The 15,339-nt window shown below is 43.1% G+C and overlaps 2 protein-coding genes across 3 annotated transcripts in view; one reads left to right on the top strand and one right to left on the bottom strand.

The window, feature by feature from the left end:
• PAQR8 (progestin and adipoQ receptor family member 8) overlaps positions 1-2,166 on the bottom strand; it is a 58,828-nt gene extending 56,662 nt beyond the window's left edge. The window contains exon 1 of the mRNA XM_061622315.1: positions 2,052-2,166. The gene's annotated coding sequence lies outside the window, so the exon portion shown is untranslated. The remainder of the gene's footprint in view (positions 1-2,051) is intronic.
• Positions 2,167-2,225: 59 nt separating this feature from the next.
• MCM3 (minichromosome maintenance complex component 3) overlaps positions 2,226-15,339 on the top strand; it is a 37,114-nt gene continuing 24,000 nt past the window's right edge. Inside the window, exons 1-7 of one of the 2 annotated variants that reach the window (XM_061622312.1) lie at positions 2,226-2,491; positions 5,014-5,126; positions 7,462-7,670; positions 10,655-10,785; positions 12,234-12,472; positions 13,736-13,844; positions 14,978-15,131. In XM_061622312.1, coding sequence (XP_061478296.1) covers positions 2,408-2,491; positions 5,014-5,126; positions 7,462-7,670; positions 10,655-10,785; positions 12,234-12,472; positions 13,736-13,844; positions 14,978-15,131 — 1,039 coding nt within the window. In that variant the 5' untranslated portion in view covers positions 2,226-2,407. The remainder of the gene's footprint in view (positions 2,492-5,013; positions 5,127-7,461; positions 7,671-10,654; positions 10,786-12,233; positions 12,473-13,735; positions 13,845-14,977; positions 15,132-15,339) is intronic. The other variant, XM_061622314.1, reaches the window with a different exon arrangement.

Here is a 15,339-nt window from a genome sequence, read left to right as displayed (position 1 = left end):
AATGTGGAGCTGTTAAAGGCACAAGAACCCTGTCGTCCCCAATGCCAATCCTAAACCAAAGCATAGCCTGCCATCCTGTACCCACTTACCTGGGTAGACGTAAGCCCCATTAAATGCAAAGAGACTTACTTCTGAAGTATTCTAAATTAACTATCCAGTGAATTCTTAATGAATGCCTGGACAGGAAACATGTAAAGTTTTCACATTTTGCAGTTGCTATTTGGGAAGGGATTCTTTAACACCCACCTGCACTTATCGGGTGGTATCCAACTAACATGTCCTATCAACGCCAGGATTTCCACTTGCACCCCGTTCACTTGCCAAATCTGCTGTGGAGGGTTAGGGAAAGCCCTAGAGCAGATTTAGGGGGGGTATGTGAGGGGCAGAGAATTGGGGGAAGTCCCACTGCACACGCTGAAATCCTTATGCTGACACAACACAGTACTTAATGCTACTTTGGATACAGCCCAATGTGTAGTAAGTAGTACTTACAGAAAATAACTTATAGGGAATGCCTCATCTCAGACAAACCCACCACAGGAAAGATGCAACTTTGGTTCATTGTGAGTTGAAGGGGTGGCAAAACCCTGGAGTATTATGGACGACATTTCCCACCCCACACCCCATGTTTTCTGACTCATTGTGCCTTCCCGAGTACTGTGGAATGGGGACAAGAAGCAATGACCACCTTTTGGCAAGGACCATTCAAGGAACACGCAGACCCTGAATTAAATGTTATTTCTTGGCAGATTTCCCTCATGCCCAGCAGAACAATCCCGTTGTTCAAAGACAGCATTAGAAAGCAGAACTGTGTGTTTTTTTCTAAGAGTGTTGGCAAGAAATACATACACAAGATCACCTCACACATTGCGCCTCCTTTTCACATTGGTTTATATGAGAGAAAGTGTATTTAAGAGCAGGGTTTGAGACCCAAGATGGCAATCTGAGCTCCAACTTACATAACTACACTCTCAAGGAATGCAGCACAGGACTTTGGGCCACAGGTTGAGAAAACAGTGCAAACCTTGAGGCATTGAGATTCCTGTCTGCTTTTGAGGCAGATGTTCCCATCACTTCAGCTGTATTCTACTGGGCCTAGGATAGGTATGCTCTGCTACCTGTTATTTCCGATAGCAGTTTTATCTCTTTAGTTTTGCTGCCCTGGGCTTCTTCTGGGAAGGACAAGATATAAATTTAATAATAAATAAATATATAGTTTAGAGTTCCAAATGGGTTAATATATTAATGATCAGTGCTGTCATGCACCCAGTAATTTTGTATCTCTGTTCTTCTCTTTTCCTTCAATAAAGGAAAACTTTGATTCAGCCTGGTTTGGATCTACGTTTCTTGCGTTATACACTATGTAGGCACATTTCACGGGAAATAAAAAAACAAAGGTAAAAACAGCATCTTTAGTACAAAGTAATGCTCCCGTGTGGATAAGCCCACACTCCCACACATGAAAGTGCTCCCAATAGTGGGGGGAAAGGAACTATGTTTCTTCTTCGCTGAGTTGACATGGTGTTGTAAGGCCAGAGGAAAGGCCCTATTGTCTACTGGCTACAATGTTATTGCACCTCACATTGCTCATAAAGCCGCTTAAGCTGCAACCCAGTACACATTTTACCTGGGAGTAAATTCCATTGAATCCAGTGGAGCTTACTTCTGAGTAAACATGCATTGACTTGCAGCCCAAGCTATCAAAACTTCAACGGAGTTTCCAACACTGAGTCTCAAGGATTTTTGTCTCGAAGGGCCAAGACAGATTTGCAACAACCAACTTCCTACATTTTCTTTCATTCCTACGCGTAAGCAAACTACACTTCGCATCATCAATGAACATAGACTTTATGGACAATGGGCTTCTTGCCTGCGTTGTAAAAGTGATAGCTGCCCATAGAAAAAGATAGGAAAGCTTCTAATAGGGCAGCAATGTATCCCCCCCCACACAAAAAAAGGTAGATGCAAGACACACATTCGCGCTCTTTCCAACTCAAAGAAATTGTACGTCAAACTGGAAATCAAAAAATTGAGTTGTAGAAACTACATACCCTACAATGCCGATGTAAAGCCCGCCTCCCCACTTCCGACTCCATCGATTGGCTGGTGTCTCGGAACGTTCGGTCCGCGGGAGCAAAAGGGGAAAATGTTCCCTTTTGTCTGTGTGGTTCTATTTCTTAGCGTGATCTCAATCTAAACCAATGGGAAGGTGGCGTTGGCGGGACGGTGAGGAGGAGTCGTTCTAGCCCCGCCCTTCTTCCTTGGCGGGAAAAAGTATCAGATTTTCGCGCCAAAGGGAAGTTCGGAGAGAGGTTGAGCTGCGCGGGTGCAGAGGCGGCCGGGCTTGATTTTACTCCCGCGGGAGCAAACATAACATTGGAACGGGCGTGGAAGTGTTGCTCACGGCATGGCAGCCCCCGCGGTAGCTACGCTGGACGATGCGGAACTGCGAGAAGCTCAGCGAGATTACTTGGATTTTTTGGACGATGAGGTGAGTCCGCTCTCAGCGTCAGTCTAGGGGGCGCCCTCGGGCTGAGCCGCAGGAATTGTTTCTAGTGGCAAGACTCGGTCCTCTTTATTTTTATTTATTTTATTGTATTCGATTTATTAGTCGTCTATCTGGCTGGAGACCCAGCCACTCTGAGCGACGTACAAAATAAAGGCATATAAAGGCACATTACAACAACATTACACATAAAAGTATATAAACATCAAAAAAGCAAGCAATAAAACTGAACAAAGTACAAGGTATCCCCCAACCCAAAGATCAGAAAGCTGCGTTTGCAGGCTGGAGGGTGGGGCAAGGCAGGTGAAAGCAGCATCCCTTGATGGCAACAGAGTCTCTCTCGCCTCATCTTGCATGAGCCCGGTGGTAACTGGGAGGAGCGTTCTTGATCATGGAGTTGCAACCAGTCCTCGCTCATCTGGTGTCAGGGTACACTTTCCAGCTTCTTGGCACACTTGAGCCCTGGCACACCTCATTTTATAAGTGAAGCCGTGGAGTGAGGGAATCCAGCCTTTGGTGGGTGCAGTCTGTTTTCATCCTGATTATGTGGACGATAATAAAGGTAAAGGTGTCCCTGCACTTGTAGTGTGAGTCGTTTCCGACTCTTAGGGTGACATCTTGCGACGTTTACTAGGCAGACCTTATATTGTTGTTATGTGCCTTCAAGTTGATTATGACTTATGGTGACCCTATGAATCAGCGACCTCCAATAGCATCTGTCATGAACCACCCTGCTCAGATCTTGTAAGTTCAGGTTTGTGGCTTCCTTTATGGCATCAATCCATCTCTTGTTTGGCCTTCCTCTTTTTCTACTCCCTGCTGTTTTTCCCAGCATTATTGTCTTTTCTAGTGAATCATGTCTTCTCATTATGTGTCCAAAGTATTATAACCTCAGTTTCATCATTTTAGCTTCTAGTGACAGTTCTGGTTTAATTTGATCTAACACCCAATTATTTGTCTTTTTCACAGTCCATGGTATGCGCAAAGCTCTCCTCCAGCACCACATTTCAAATGAGTTGATTTTTCTCTTATCTGCCTTTTTCACTGTCCAACTTTCACATCCACACATAAAGATCGGGAATACCATGGTCTGAATGATCCTGACTTTGGTGTTCAGTGATACATATTGGCATTTGAGGATCTTTTCTAGTTCTCTCATAGCTGCCCTCCCCAGTCCTAGCCTTCTTCTTATTTCTTGACTATTGTCTCCATTTTGGTTAATGACTATGCCGAGGTATTGATAATCCTTGACAAGTTCAATGTCCTCATTGTCAACTTTGAAGTTACATAAATCTTCTGTTGTCATTACCCCGTATATATGGGGTGGGATTGCCAGTTCCGTCCCCGGCCTTTCTTTACCCCCCAGCATATGCCGGGTACTCATTTTACCAACCACGGATGGGTGGAAGGCTGAGTGGACCTCAACCCCTTTTACCGGAGATTCGACTTCCTCCTTCCGTTGGAATCGAACTCCGGCCGTGAGCAGAGCTTCGGCTGCCGCTTACCACTCTGCACCACGGAGGATCCTTTATGCAGACGATACTTGAGGTATATAAACATGGGTAAAGTTCACTGCAGATTTGGTAGAAATTGAACAGATGAATATAACAGTCTTGTAGTTCAGGATTTCTTGTAGCTTAGGGAAGCAACCTTGGATCAGTGGTACCTCAAATCTTAAACCAGATGCTCTGGTGCGCCCCAGATGTTTTAGAATAAAATTCCCATCAAATCCAGGTCTTTTGAACTTTAGTGCCTGTGCTGGTTGGGGTTGATGGGAGTTGTAGTCGAAAATATTTGGAAGGCACCAGGCTGAAGAAGACTGACAAGGTATTTCTGCTAATTTATTGTGCTAATTCTCAAATACTTCCTCTTTGGATTTGTACTGCCCACCTTGAAAGAGGAAAAAAAGCCTAAAGTGGATACAGAAAGAAAGAGTGTGACTCTCCTTGGCCCATCCTTGGGTTGTTTGGTGTCCCTCCTGGCCACTACAAAGGCAGGAAGCAATCCCAGGCAGCTTGTGAGATAGAAAACACCATGAATGGAGGGTAAAGAGAAAAAGACACATACACACATCTACAGCATGTAAAGTATTCAAAGTTCTGCTTTCAGCAGGAAGTACAGCTGGGCCTTTCCCCCTCTCCCCTGGTTCTAACACTTCTGTAGTTTGATGCTGTGAAGAATTGGGGTTTGAGCTTCATGGCTCCCCATGAGGATAGGGGTGAGTATTGCATTTCGATTGTGGCAGAGTATAATACTCCTTTTGAAAATCTGGGCTCTGGCTGGTGGTAGAGACTAGAATACTGTACAAGGTGGGTGATGGGTGCTTTCCTATTGGGTATCACTAGAATTCTGTAACTGACAAACTGAGGACCTGACATGACAGTTATTTCAGACAAATTTGATGCAAAAGGTTTTTTCCTGCTACGATGGACATTGCAAAGTGCTTCATAAATAGTGTCTATTTAAATAAATGCATCTTCATCTCAGTGACACTTCCTCTGTTTCAGGAGGATCAGGGGATTTACCAGAGTAAAGTCAGGGACATGATTAGTGACAACCAGTACCGTCTGATTGTGAACATCAATGACCTCCGAAGGAAAAATGGGAAAAGAGCCAGCCGGTAAGTTTATTTTATTTATTTTCATTATTTTTACCCCGCCCTTTTTCCAAAACTGGAACTCACGGCGGCTTCCAGATAAAAGCACACATATAATTAAAAACACACAAAAGCCTAGATTAAAATCAAATTAAACAATTTACAGTATTAAAACCATTCATACATACAGTTAAAATAATTCAAACTCAGTTTAAAATAATGCAATTAGGCAACAGCAATGCAGCACCCTTCAAGACCTGCCCTTAACAGCATTCCGTTCCAAAGCCTTGTTGAAATAAAAAAGTCTTTGCTTGCCGACGGAAGGACTGCAAGAAGGGGGGCATTCTTGCTTCCCTAGGAAGGGAGTTTCAAAGCCTCGGGGCAGCCACCGAAAAGGCCCTATCTTCATCCCCACTAGTCATGCTTGTGAGGACGTAGGTATTGAGAGAAGGATCTCTCCTGAGGATCTCAGGGCCCGGGCAGGCTCATATAGGGAGATATGGTCTGACAGATAGCCTGGACCTAAGCCATATAGGGCTTTATAGGTCATCACCAGCACTTTGAATTGTGTCCGGAAACAGAGTGGCAACCAGTGAATTGGGTAAGCATGGATATAATAGCATTATATTTATTATTGTATTTGTATGCTGCTCCCTCCTTTACTTCTCTGAGGGGTGGTGGGGAAGTGCTTGGGGTGGTTTTACATATGGTTCCCAAGCAGCATCTCAACTAGGAGGTTTCAGGACAGTAAGGCTTATTTTCAGCGGAATAACTGTGTCCTCTGCCTTCAGATTATTCTCTGGATCTTTGTTGTCTTTCTAAAGGTATGTAACCGTCTTGATTGCTGCGTTTTCTACCCACCCCTTTGTGTTTAGAGGCCTTGCGATCAGCTACTTCTGTGAGAGGCAATGAGATGTTCTTGGGCATACAACTATTTTATAGATAAATACAAATAGACTGCTGTAAATAATGCAGCATTTAAGACACAATAATGTTGAACCATAAACATCACACTGAGATAGAAACAGCTGAATAACTACATGTGATTGAGAAGTCTTAAAGAATTAAAAAATGAGACACTGCAATCGATGTAATTGATGCAAATTGCCTAAAAATTTCCATAAGAGACTGGTAACTAGAAAAGCTCTGTAGCAGGATTTGTTGTGAGTGGCAACACAGTGTAAACAAGATCCTCAAAGATAGGAAGCAACAGAAGCTTCAGTATTTATCCTGTTTCTAGCCTTTCTTTTTTCAGTTGCTACTCTACCAAAAATGAAATGCCTCGTTAAGAACTGTAGGTTGCATTCCACAAGGATTTCTCCTATTGCAATGAAATGTTCTTTCCCATCTCTTCCTCCCATTCATCCTCTAAATATGTTCTGGGGGTTTTCCCCCAGTCCTCCGGAGCAGACTTGGGGACAGTGCAGGGGGAGGAGAGGGGAAGGGTCCCATTGTGCTAGCAGTAATCCTTGTGTGTGTGCAACTATTTAGTTGAATACTACCCTGTTGAATAAAGGAGAACAAGCATCTCTCTTGAGAACTATTCCTTAAATGATGTGTAAAAGGGACCCACTTGTTCAGATTCTCTTATAAATGGAATAAGAAATTAAAAAAATTAAGAACGTCTGCATAACATCTGTTTTCCAATGAAATGCTCATCATCCTTTAATCCATCCTTTTATGAACAAACTAATGAGAGCTTACTGAAGAGCAGTGTATATAGACCAGGAGACCCATGATCCCATTCTAATGAAAAGCAAGTGGGTTTCCCCTACCCAGGAAAGAGTTCCTGTAAGAGTTACCAATTTAATACCCATGGTAAAGGGTGAGGGGAGAATCAAGTGTGTGTACACCCACATGCATGCAGTCCCAGTGCAGTAGATAGCAGTCCAGATCTGAACTGGAGTTTAGGCCACTTGGAAAAGCAGTACTCCTAACTGGAAAGCTATTCTGCTTGTTTATGTAATAATATGGTATGAAAATCTCCCAATTGTACTCATGTGGGATATAATTCTTTATGAACAAACAAACAAATTCCTTGAGGAAGAAACAACTGAGTTTGGCAACTGAGATGTGAAAGGGTAGGAAGGCCACTAAGCATCCCTCACAAGACTGGAGGGTGTCCCCTCCCCCAACAACTGCCTGTTGTTGACATCTGGAGGCCTTCAAGAGGCAGCTGGACAGCCGTCTGTCGGGAATGCTTTGATTTGGATTCCTGCGTTGCGCAGAGGGTTGGACTGGATGGCCTTGCAGGCCCCTTCCGACTCTACTGTTCTATGATTATCATAGGGGCTGCCACAGCACTAGGAATTGTTTTTCTGACACCAGGGCTGATGAGTTTTGTTCATCTTTCCTCTAGTCTGCTGAACAGTGCCTTTGAGGAGATGGTGGCATTCCAGCGTGCCCTGAAGGACTTTATTGCTTCTGTTGACGCCACATATTCAAAGCAGTATGAAGATTTTTACATTGGGCTTGAGGGCAGTTTTGGATCTAAGCATGTGACACCCCGGACACTGACGTCCCAGTTTCTCAGCTGCATTGTCTGTGTGGAGGGTATTGTTACAAAATGTGAGTGGAAATGGGGGGGGAGGGAGAGCTGTGAATACTGCAAAACAGCCTTTAGTACTGTTATGGTAAACAGGAGTCCGTGTCTCACTCTGGTCTTTAAGGAGTCAGATAGCAGTTTATAAGAAAAATATAAAAATATTTATTAAAAAAGACACTCTCACAAACGGAAAGCAGTGTGGGTGGGTTGGCCACAACTAACTTCGTTCCCTGATTTTTATACCCTTCAGTGAACATACAGGAAGCTTACAGTAGGAACTCCAAATAAGATAATACTACAGTGGCGCAGAGTGGTAAGCGGCGGTAACGCAGCCAAAGCTCTGCTCACGGCCGGAGTTCGATTCCAATGGAAGGAGGAAGTCGAATCTCCGGTAAAAGGGGTCGAGGTCCACTCAGCCTTCCATCGATCTGTGGTCGGTAAAATGAGTACCTGGCACAGGCTGGGGGGTAAAGAAAGGCCGGGGACGGAACTGGCAATCCCACCCCATATATACGGTCTGCCTAGTAAACGTCGCAAGACGTCACCCTAAGAGTCGGAAACAACTAGCACTACAAGTGCGGGGACACCTTTACCTTTACAGTGTGTTACATTTAAACTGGCTCTCCCAGAGTATTCCCCGAGTCATGCTTCCGGCCACAGTGCATGATCAGCTTATATTTCTAAGATGGCGGATGCAGGACATCAGTTATGGAATGGAGGTGCGAAGTCATGACAGAACAGATGCCACCCTGAAGGCAGTACTATATAACTGAATAAATTAACCCTTAACACTACTGAATTGCTGTGTGGGTATCCAATGTGATGGGTAGTGGGGCATATGGTAGTACCTTAACTGAATTTACCCTCTGCTTCCACCTTTCATTGGTAGCAGAATTGACGTGGAAGTAGGTACCTCTTTGCTAAAACATGTATAATTCAACGATCTAGGTAAATGATTGCGCAGGGCAAAAGCCAAGTGTGTTATAACGGATATAATTGCCCTCTTCAGGTGTTACAATGAGGTAGAGAAAATGTCGGGGAGGACAGTGGGAATGACTTTGTTGCTTTCTTCTCCCTTCATTGTCATTCCCAGAGACCTCATCTTGTGGAGGGCGACTGTAAAGTGGGGAGCTTCCTGAGTCCTATATCCATGGAGGTTCCCTGTGCATTTCAGAACCCATGAATACAAGAGGCTCCCTGCTTTACACAGTTGCCCTCCATAAACTGAGGGGGAAGGCATTAAGCTGAGGAGGAGAGGGATGGAGCTAGTGCTCACCTGTGTGTTTCTCTGTACTTCATGGTAATACCTACACAGGGCTTACGCCTTTTGGTGGAATTTCATGTTCTCTTGGGAAACACCTTCTTAAATGGAGGGGGGAGCAGGCACAAAGGAAATGAGCCCTGAGATTGGCACTTTGTCTAGCTGTGGGGTTTTTTCCCAGTCTTTGTGTCAGCTAGGAAACAGACAAGTGGGAGTGGGAGGAATCTGAGGGAGAATTAGGAAGGGTAAAGTATCCTCTCTCAACTGAGCATCCTGCTCCCAAAGTGGCAAGATAGATGCTTCCAAAGATCCCTCAAACAGGACATGCAGGAAGTAGCCCACTCCTGTTGCTGTGTGTTCTCTCTCCCCAACCCCTGCCGATTAGCAACTATTGCTCGCTGGCTTACTGTCCTGAGCATGGTGGTCTCATCTAGCTGTTGTACCTAATTTCTCTTGATAAACCCATCCTTCATGGATGGGTATTTTCTTTCACGTGGTTTATCTAGTTTCTGTCCCTAACACCTGCGGACACCCGTGTAATAACCGGAAAGTGATGATAACAAGGTTAAAGCATTGCCCTTCCTTGGTTAGTATACTCATGAGATCTGATGGTGGGAGTTGGTGTTGCTGGGGAGCAAAGAATCGTCTTGTGGCACCAGTGAGAAAGATATTTTACATATATTCTGCAATTTCCAGGACATATTTCCCCCCGAAAACGATTCTCTCCCATCTTGAACTCCTGCACCTCAGTTGCACATAGAATCTGGATGGTCATCAGTTAAGACAAGAGTAGGCTGTGCTCAGTTGAGGTACTTTAAACAAATCACTACTCTGCCAAATGAACCTCTTCCGGCACGGTGTTGCCTGGAAATGGGTAATAATCAATATTGGAAGGCAGCTCTTGAACAGCATAGCTACTACGTTCCTGAGTTCAAATCTGCCTTTGATAAGAGGCAGTTAAGGGGCTAGCTATTCTGGATAGATTCTAGGAGGGATCTGCAGTTCATTAAAAGCTCTAAATTATCTCCATGGTTTCCTCTTTTGAAAACAGAACATTTTAGAGTCAGTTACAGATTGTGTACCTGTGGCCAGCATCAAATGGAAGACATTCATTACATGCTAATCTGCCCTCTGTACAGGGACTTAAGAAAAAGATTCTTGAAACCCTTGCTAACTTAATGGATGTAGGAATGCCCTTGCAAAAATTGTTCATTTTCTTTTGAGTGAGACCAATAGCTATGTGATATATAGAGTAGCTCTCTGCCTTGGCAGAAAAAAAGATTAGGAAGAGACAATTAGACAAAATTGCCATAAACTGTCTTGGAGAGTCAGAGTTTTAAGATGAAGTTGAGTTTTTCTGTTGTAATTTTCCTGCATTACTTTGTAATGTTTGAAATACTACTTTGTATACTCTTGAATATTTTGTATATGTATTTGTCGTGGTCTTTGGCTAGTACAATAAACTTATTAGTAAAATTATATTTTACACCTGTCCTTTATCTCTGAGTTGGTTACAACTCATTTAAAAGGGTATTAGGCTGCAGTCCTTTGCATGATTGCTTAGGAATAGGTTACACTGAACTTACTTGGATTTAGTATTGGATAGAACTGGGCTGCTAATGTAACAGTTTTTTTGTTATGTTCTAAATATTTGGAATTTCACTTGTGAACTTTTGGAGTGAACACTGAGAGTATTGTAACCTAAAATAAAACTCAAGACTGTTTTTCCTTCTTACCCCAACACAGGCTCTTTGGTGCGCCCAAAAATAGTCCGCAGTGTGCACTATTGTCCTGCTACCAAGAAGACAATTGAGCGCCGGTATACAGATATGACATCCCTGGAACCTTTTCCATCCACTGCTGTTTACCCCACCAAGGTGAACCAAATGGATTCAGTGTCCTCTGGGTGTTCCCATCAACCAATTTATCTTAATTCAGCTATTTTCTTCCCAATTTCCCATCTCTTATTTCACATCTTCATTATTTTGACTATTTTTCTGCCAAGAGAAAAGGAATTTATTGATTTGGAAAGGTACAGTCTGAATAGACTAGTTGAAAAGAAATGGACTGCCTTCAAGTCAATTGTGACTTATTGGCAATCCTATAAATAGGGTTTTCATGGTAAGCGGCATTCAGAGGTGGCTTACCATTGCCTTCCTCTGAGGCTGAGAGGCAGTGACTGGCCCACAGTCACCCAGTGAGCTTCATGGCTGTGTGGGGATTCGAACCCTGGCCTCCCGGGTCGTAGTCCAGCACTTAACCACTACACCACACTGGCTGTCACAGAACAATATATCCACTTAATGAGTAGTATCCAGACTTGAAATTGCTGTTCTGTTTGTATAAATGGTGAAGGCAGTTTTTGTTCCTATTCTTTCTGCAGCCCCCTGTGGGGACACTTCAGAGCGGCATGAGAAGGTGGTGCAGGGAGAGGGAGTAGTCAGTTAATATTACCTTTTATCCCTGTGGGAGAGAAGCCTCCACTGGATCTTGGCCGCTTTCTGTGAACAAAAAAGTCCTTCCATTCATATATCTGCCTGGATACAATCCAATGTATTAAAATTAAATAAATAAATGTCCAGGGCTCGATGAATTGACCTCAGTTGGATTTAAAAAAAAAATGGTAGCAAAATTAGTTATGAGTTTTGTTGAATGTTTAAAGAGGAATATGCACCTGCCTTTTTGAAACAAACTATAATTACAGTAACTCCAAAGCAGAATAAAGACAGAGTGAATGTAGAGTTCTTCTAACCAATGCAACTGTTGAATAGTGATTCATAAATATTGGTTTTAATTTTAATTACTAGATTAAATAGGATATACCGAATTACATTATTACACCAAAAAACATTTTTATGTGGTAAACCATTCAAAAATGGCGTTCCCCCACTTGCAGTCTGAATGGGTTTGTGCTGTGTGTTCAGTAGTTCTGTGTGTTAAAAAAAACAACTGCTGTAGAAACACATGCTGCTGCAACTGCCCTGTATAGTGCTTAATAGCATATAATAGTCAGCTTGTGAATTTCCTGAACTCTGACCTTTTTGATTTGACCGAAATACCAGCCATTCCTGGATTGCAGAAAGTGGTGTTTCTTTGAGGTAGTCTACTAGACCCCCTGCACTCAATTGCCCAGAGAAAATACATTGATTTTATGATCCGCCAAGCTTACAATTAAATAAAATAATTTTGCATTTAAATGCCTTGATTAATCACTTCACAGCAACATTTCCCAAGGTAGCACTGTGACTGTGGACAGGGGGCCACTATGAACATAGCAGCCTACATTAAAAAGCAAGGTGACTTTTATTTTATGTTACTTGTCCAGGATGAAGAGAACAACCCTCTTGAGACAGAGTTTGGCCTGTCTACCTACAAGGACCATCAAACCATCACAATCCAAGAGATGCCAGAAAAGGCACCAGCTGGGCAGCTCCCTCGCTCTGTGAACATCATTTTAGATGACGACTTGGTAGACAAAGTGAAGCCGGGGGACCGAGTGCAGGTCATTGGGACCTTCCGTTGTCTTCCAGGAAAGAAAGGTGGCTACACTTCAGGGACATTTAAGTAAGTTGTTCAGTATGCAAGCTTATTGTTTGTTTGGTGTCATAAGGTCCAGCTACTCAGCAAGGCTTTGTGCAATAGATTGTGCAATATGCTGTTGCCCTTACTGCTGCCTGTCCCTTTGCCACAGAATCTTAAAACTTCATCTGTTCAGTTCTGACAAACATTTTAAAGTTCTTTCCTCGCATGTATTCTTTGCACCTTCTGGCAGCTTACAAAGATTCTGGCTTATCGTAGTGAAGGTGCTACTGTGCAGGGCACCCGCTCCCAACCGGTGTGACGCCGTCCTCGCTGCTGGTGCTCTTTTTATGCACTGACTTGCCATTTCCTGCCTCGGTGCTTCCTACTGGCCTCTCTCTATCTGGGGTTGCTTATTGTATCTCTCTCAGTAGTCACCCCCATAGAAATTTGCCAGAAGCCCCTCGCAAAATGGTTTCTTCTACTTCTTCTCCATAACGTTTTCCCCCTACAATTGCCGATGATGTGTGCATAACTTATATGTGTCAATATGTAAATTGTGAATTGGGTTACAGTGCAAAATCTGGTAGCCACTCTGTCCTCCCATCTAATATATCATTTAAATGAAGGAAAGTTGTAGCACCCAATATAAGTACTTAGCATCATATTAAGAAGTCCATAAATTGTTCCTTGGCTTGATAGCCAATTATTATTTCTGGTAGATAATGGGAATTTAGTAGAAGCGCTTCTGAACTCATGCAGAATGCCTTTCTATTTCTACTTAGCCAATGCAGTCTTTCTCCCCACATTGAATTAAGAAGGTACTGCAGGACAGATAGTATTGCTCTCCTTGTGTATGTGTAGGGTTCCAGCTTCAAGGGCCACAAAGTGTGCATTAGGTGAGATTCCCCTTTCAGACTTTCCCCTATGTGGGCAGCAGCATTGGGAAGGAGTTGGGGGCTAGGGGGAGTGTGTGAGCCAGAGACTTTGCTTGTGCTCATAAAGCTTGTGCATATAGTTCACATTCATGGTTTCTCACTATTGTGATAGGCTGGTTCACATACAAAGGCATTTCTTCAGTATGAGAGGAAAGTGGTGAATGCCCCTTAAGATTATGTTTGTTATTTGCCATTTTTACCTATGTTAACAATGTTGTCTAAAATCTGCTGCTTGATTAATTGGGGGCACTTTTATTTTAGTAGATAAGGTTTTTTGAAAGTTTAAAAGATTTCAGCCCTGGAGCAGTCATCTAAGCTGGAGCAGGGTGTTTAGACATAACAAAAGGCCTGTGTTGTTTGCCTCCTCTAGGACCATTCTGATTGCTTGCCAAGTGAAGCAAATGAATAAAGAGGTTCGGCCTGAATATTCATCAGCTGATATTTCCAAGATAAAAAAATTTAGCAAAAACCACTCAAAGGTAAACTGGGCTGTGATGTTAATATAATTTCACATATTATGCTTGGAAAAGCTCAGGTTTGTTATAGTGTTGACTCAGCGGAGTTGTAAGTAATACTTATGTTTGTAATAGTCACACTGAACATTTTTAGGTGTATGTTGAAGATATTTTAGCTATATGCCTAAACATGGCCTGTGTGACATGTACCTTGGAAAGCATGCTTTTAAAACTAGGGTTGCAGATGGACCAGTGGTAATAAACTTGATGTCATTCCTCCCTGCCCCATCCCCTTAAAGGGATATTTCCTTGGAGGGATATTTATTCTCTGAGGGTTAGTTCCTATTTGTTAAAGAGCTTCTCAATTTGTTTTCTATCTAAATAAAAATGTTAGTGTCATGCTGCAGTTCCTATTGACAGGCGGTGCTACAAATTGTAGCATGAAGGCTTCTGCCCCGCCACCTGCATGCTGCTCACACTGCCTGCCTCAGTAAGCAGGTAAGGCAGCAGCGGCATCCTGGCTGGGGTGGTGGTAGCAGTGGCAGAGGAACAGGTGAGGCAAGTGGGTTGGCAAGGGGATTGGGGGAGTCTGGGGGGTGGCAGGGGGTTGGGTGCTGGTAGTGGGAGTTGGAGTTGGGAGTTGGTGAGCAGGGGGGCAGAGCCCCCCTCATAAACCTATATGTGTGTTAAAATGAAACTAAAAATAAGATTATGTCTGCATTGAATTTTAAAAATTGTTGCATCTTTAAGCTGTTTTTACTCTGTTCTTTTATGCTTTTATTGTTCATAAATTGTGGTGGGTTTTTTTGTGTGAGCTATTCTGCAGCCAAAAACACTGTTAGTAAAGAAATTCATTTTAGTATGTTTTCTGTAGAGCTGTCTTGCAATGATGCAGTATCCCGTAATGCATACCAAACAAGGTATTATATATATTCAGCTGATTCTTAAAACATACTTGTTCCAGTGTGGGTGTCACCTTAATCTAGTTTTAATTTTAGTGAGACAGGACGCTTCTTACAATAGTGGTGTAAACTCCTCTTTTCCTGAAGTGCTACTTGATGTCTTGAAAGTAATTGCTTTCTGTTGCTATTTGGAATTATTGTTAATTGTCTGTGGGCACTCAAATCGTTTTTGTACCTCTTCTCTCCTCTGCCTAGGATGTGTTTGATCAGCTTGCAAGGTCTCTGGCTCCTACTATCCATGGCCATGAGTACATTAAGAAGGCAATTCTCTGCATGCTCCTAGGTGGAGTGGAGAAGGTTCTGGAGAACAGAAGTCGCCTCAGAGGGGATATTAACATCCTGCTAATTGGTATGACTGTGGGGAACACTTTTTCGACTTGCCATCCATCTTTTAAATGGCAAGATTTTATTCATTAGCAGGCAAAAGGATACAGACAGCAAAATCTACTGAGCTTACTTTCTCCATTCAGTTGTTGGGAACTCCAAGTGAACAATGGAGAGACCCCAGCTGATGGCCAGTATGCAGCACCTCACCTGTCCAGGTCTGTGTTGAAGTT

Source organism: Rhineura floridana, chromosome 4 (genome assembly GCF_030035675.1).
Source record: "Rhineura floridana isolate rRhiFlo1 chromosome 4, rRhiFlo1.hap2, whole genome shotgun sequence".
Lineage (NCBI taxonomy): Eukaryota > Metazoa > Chordata > Lepidosauria > Squamata > Rhineuridae > Rhineura > Rhineura floridana.
This window is presented reverse-complemented; position numbering and strand designations above follow the sequence as displayed.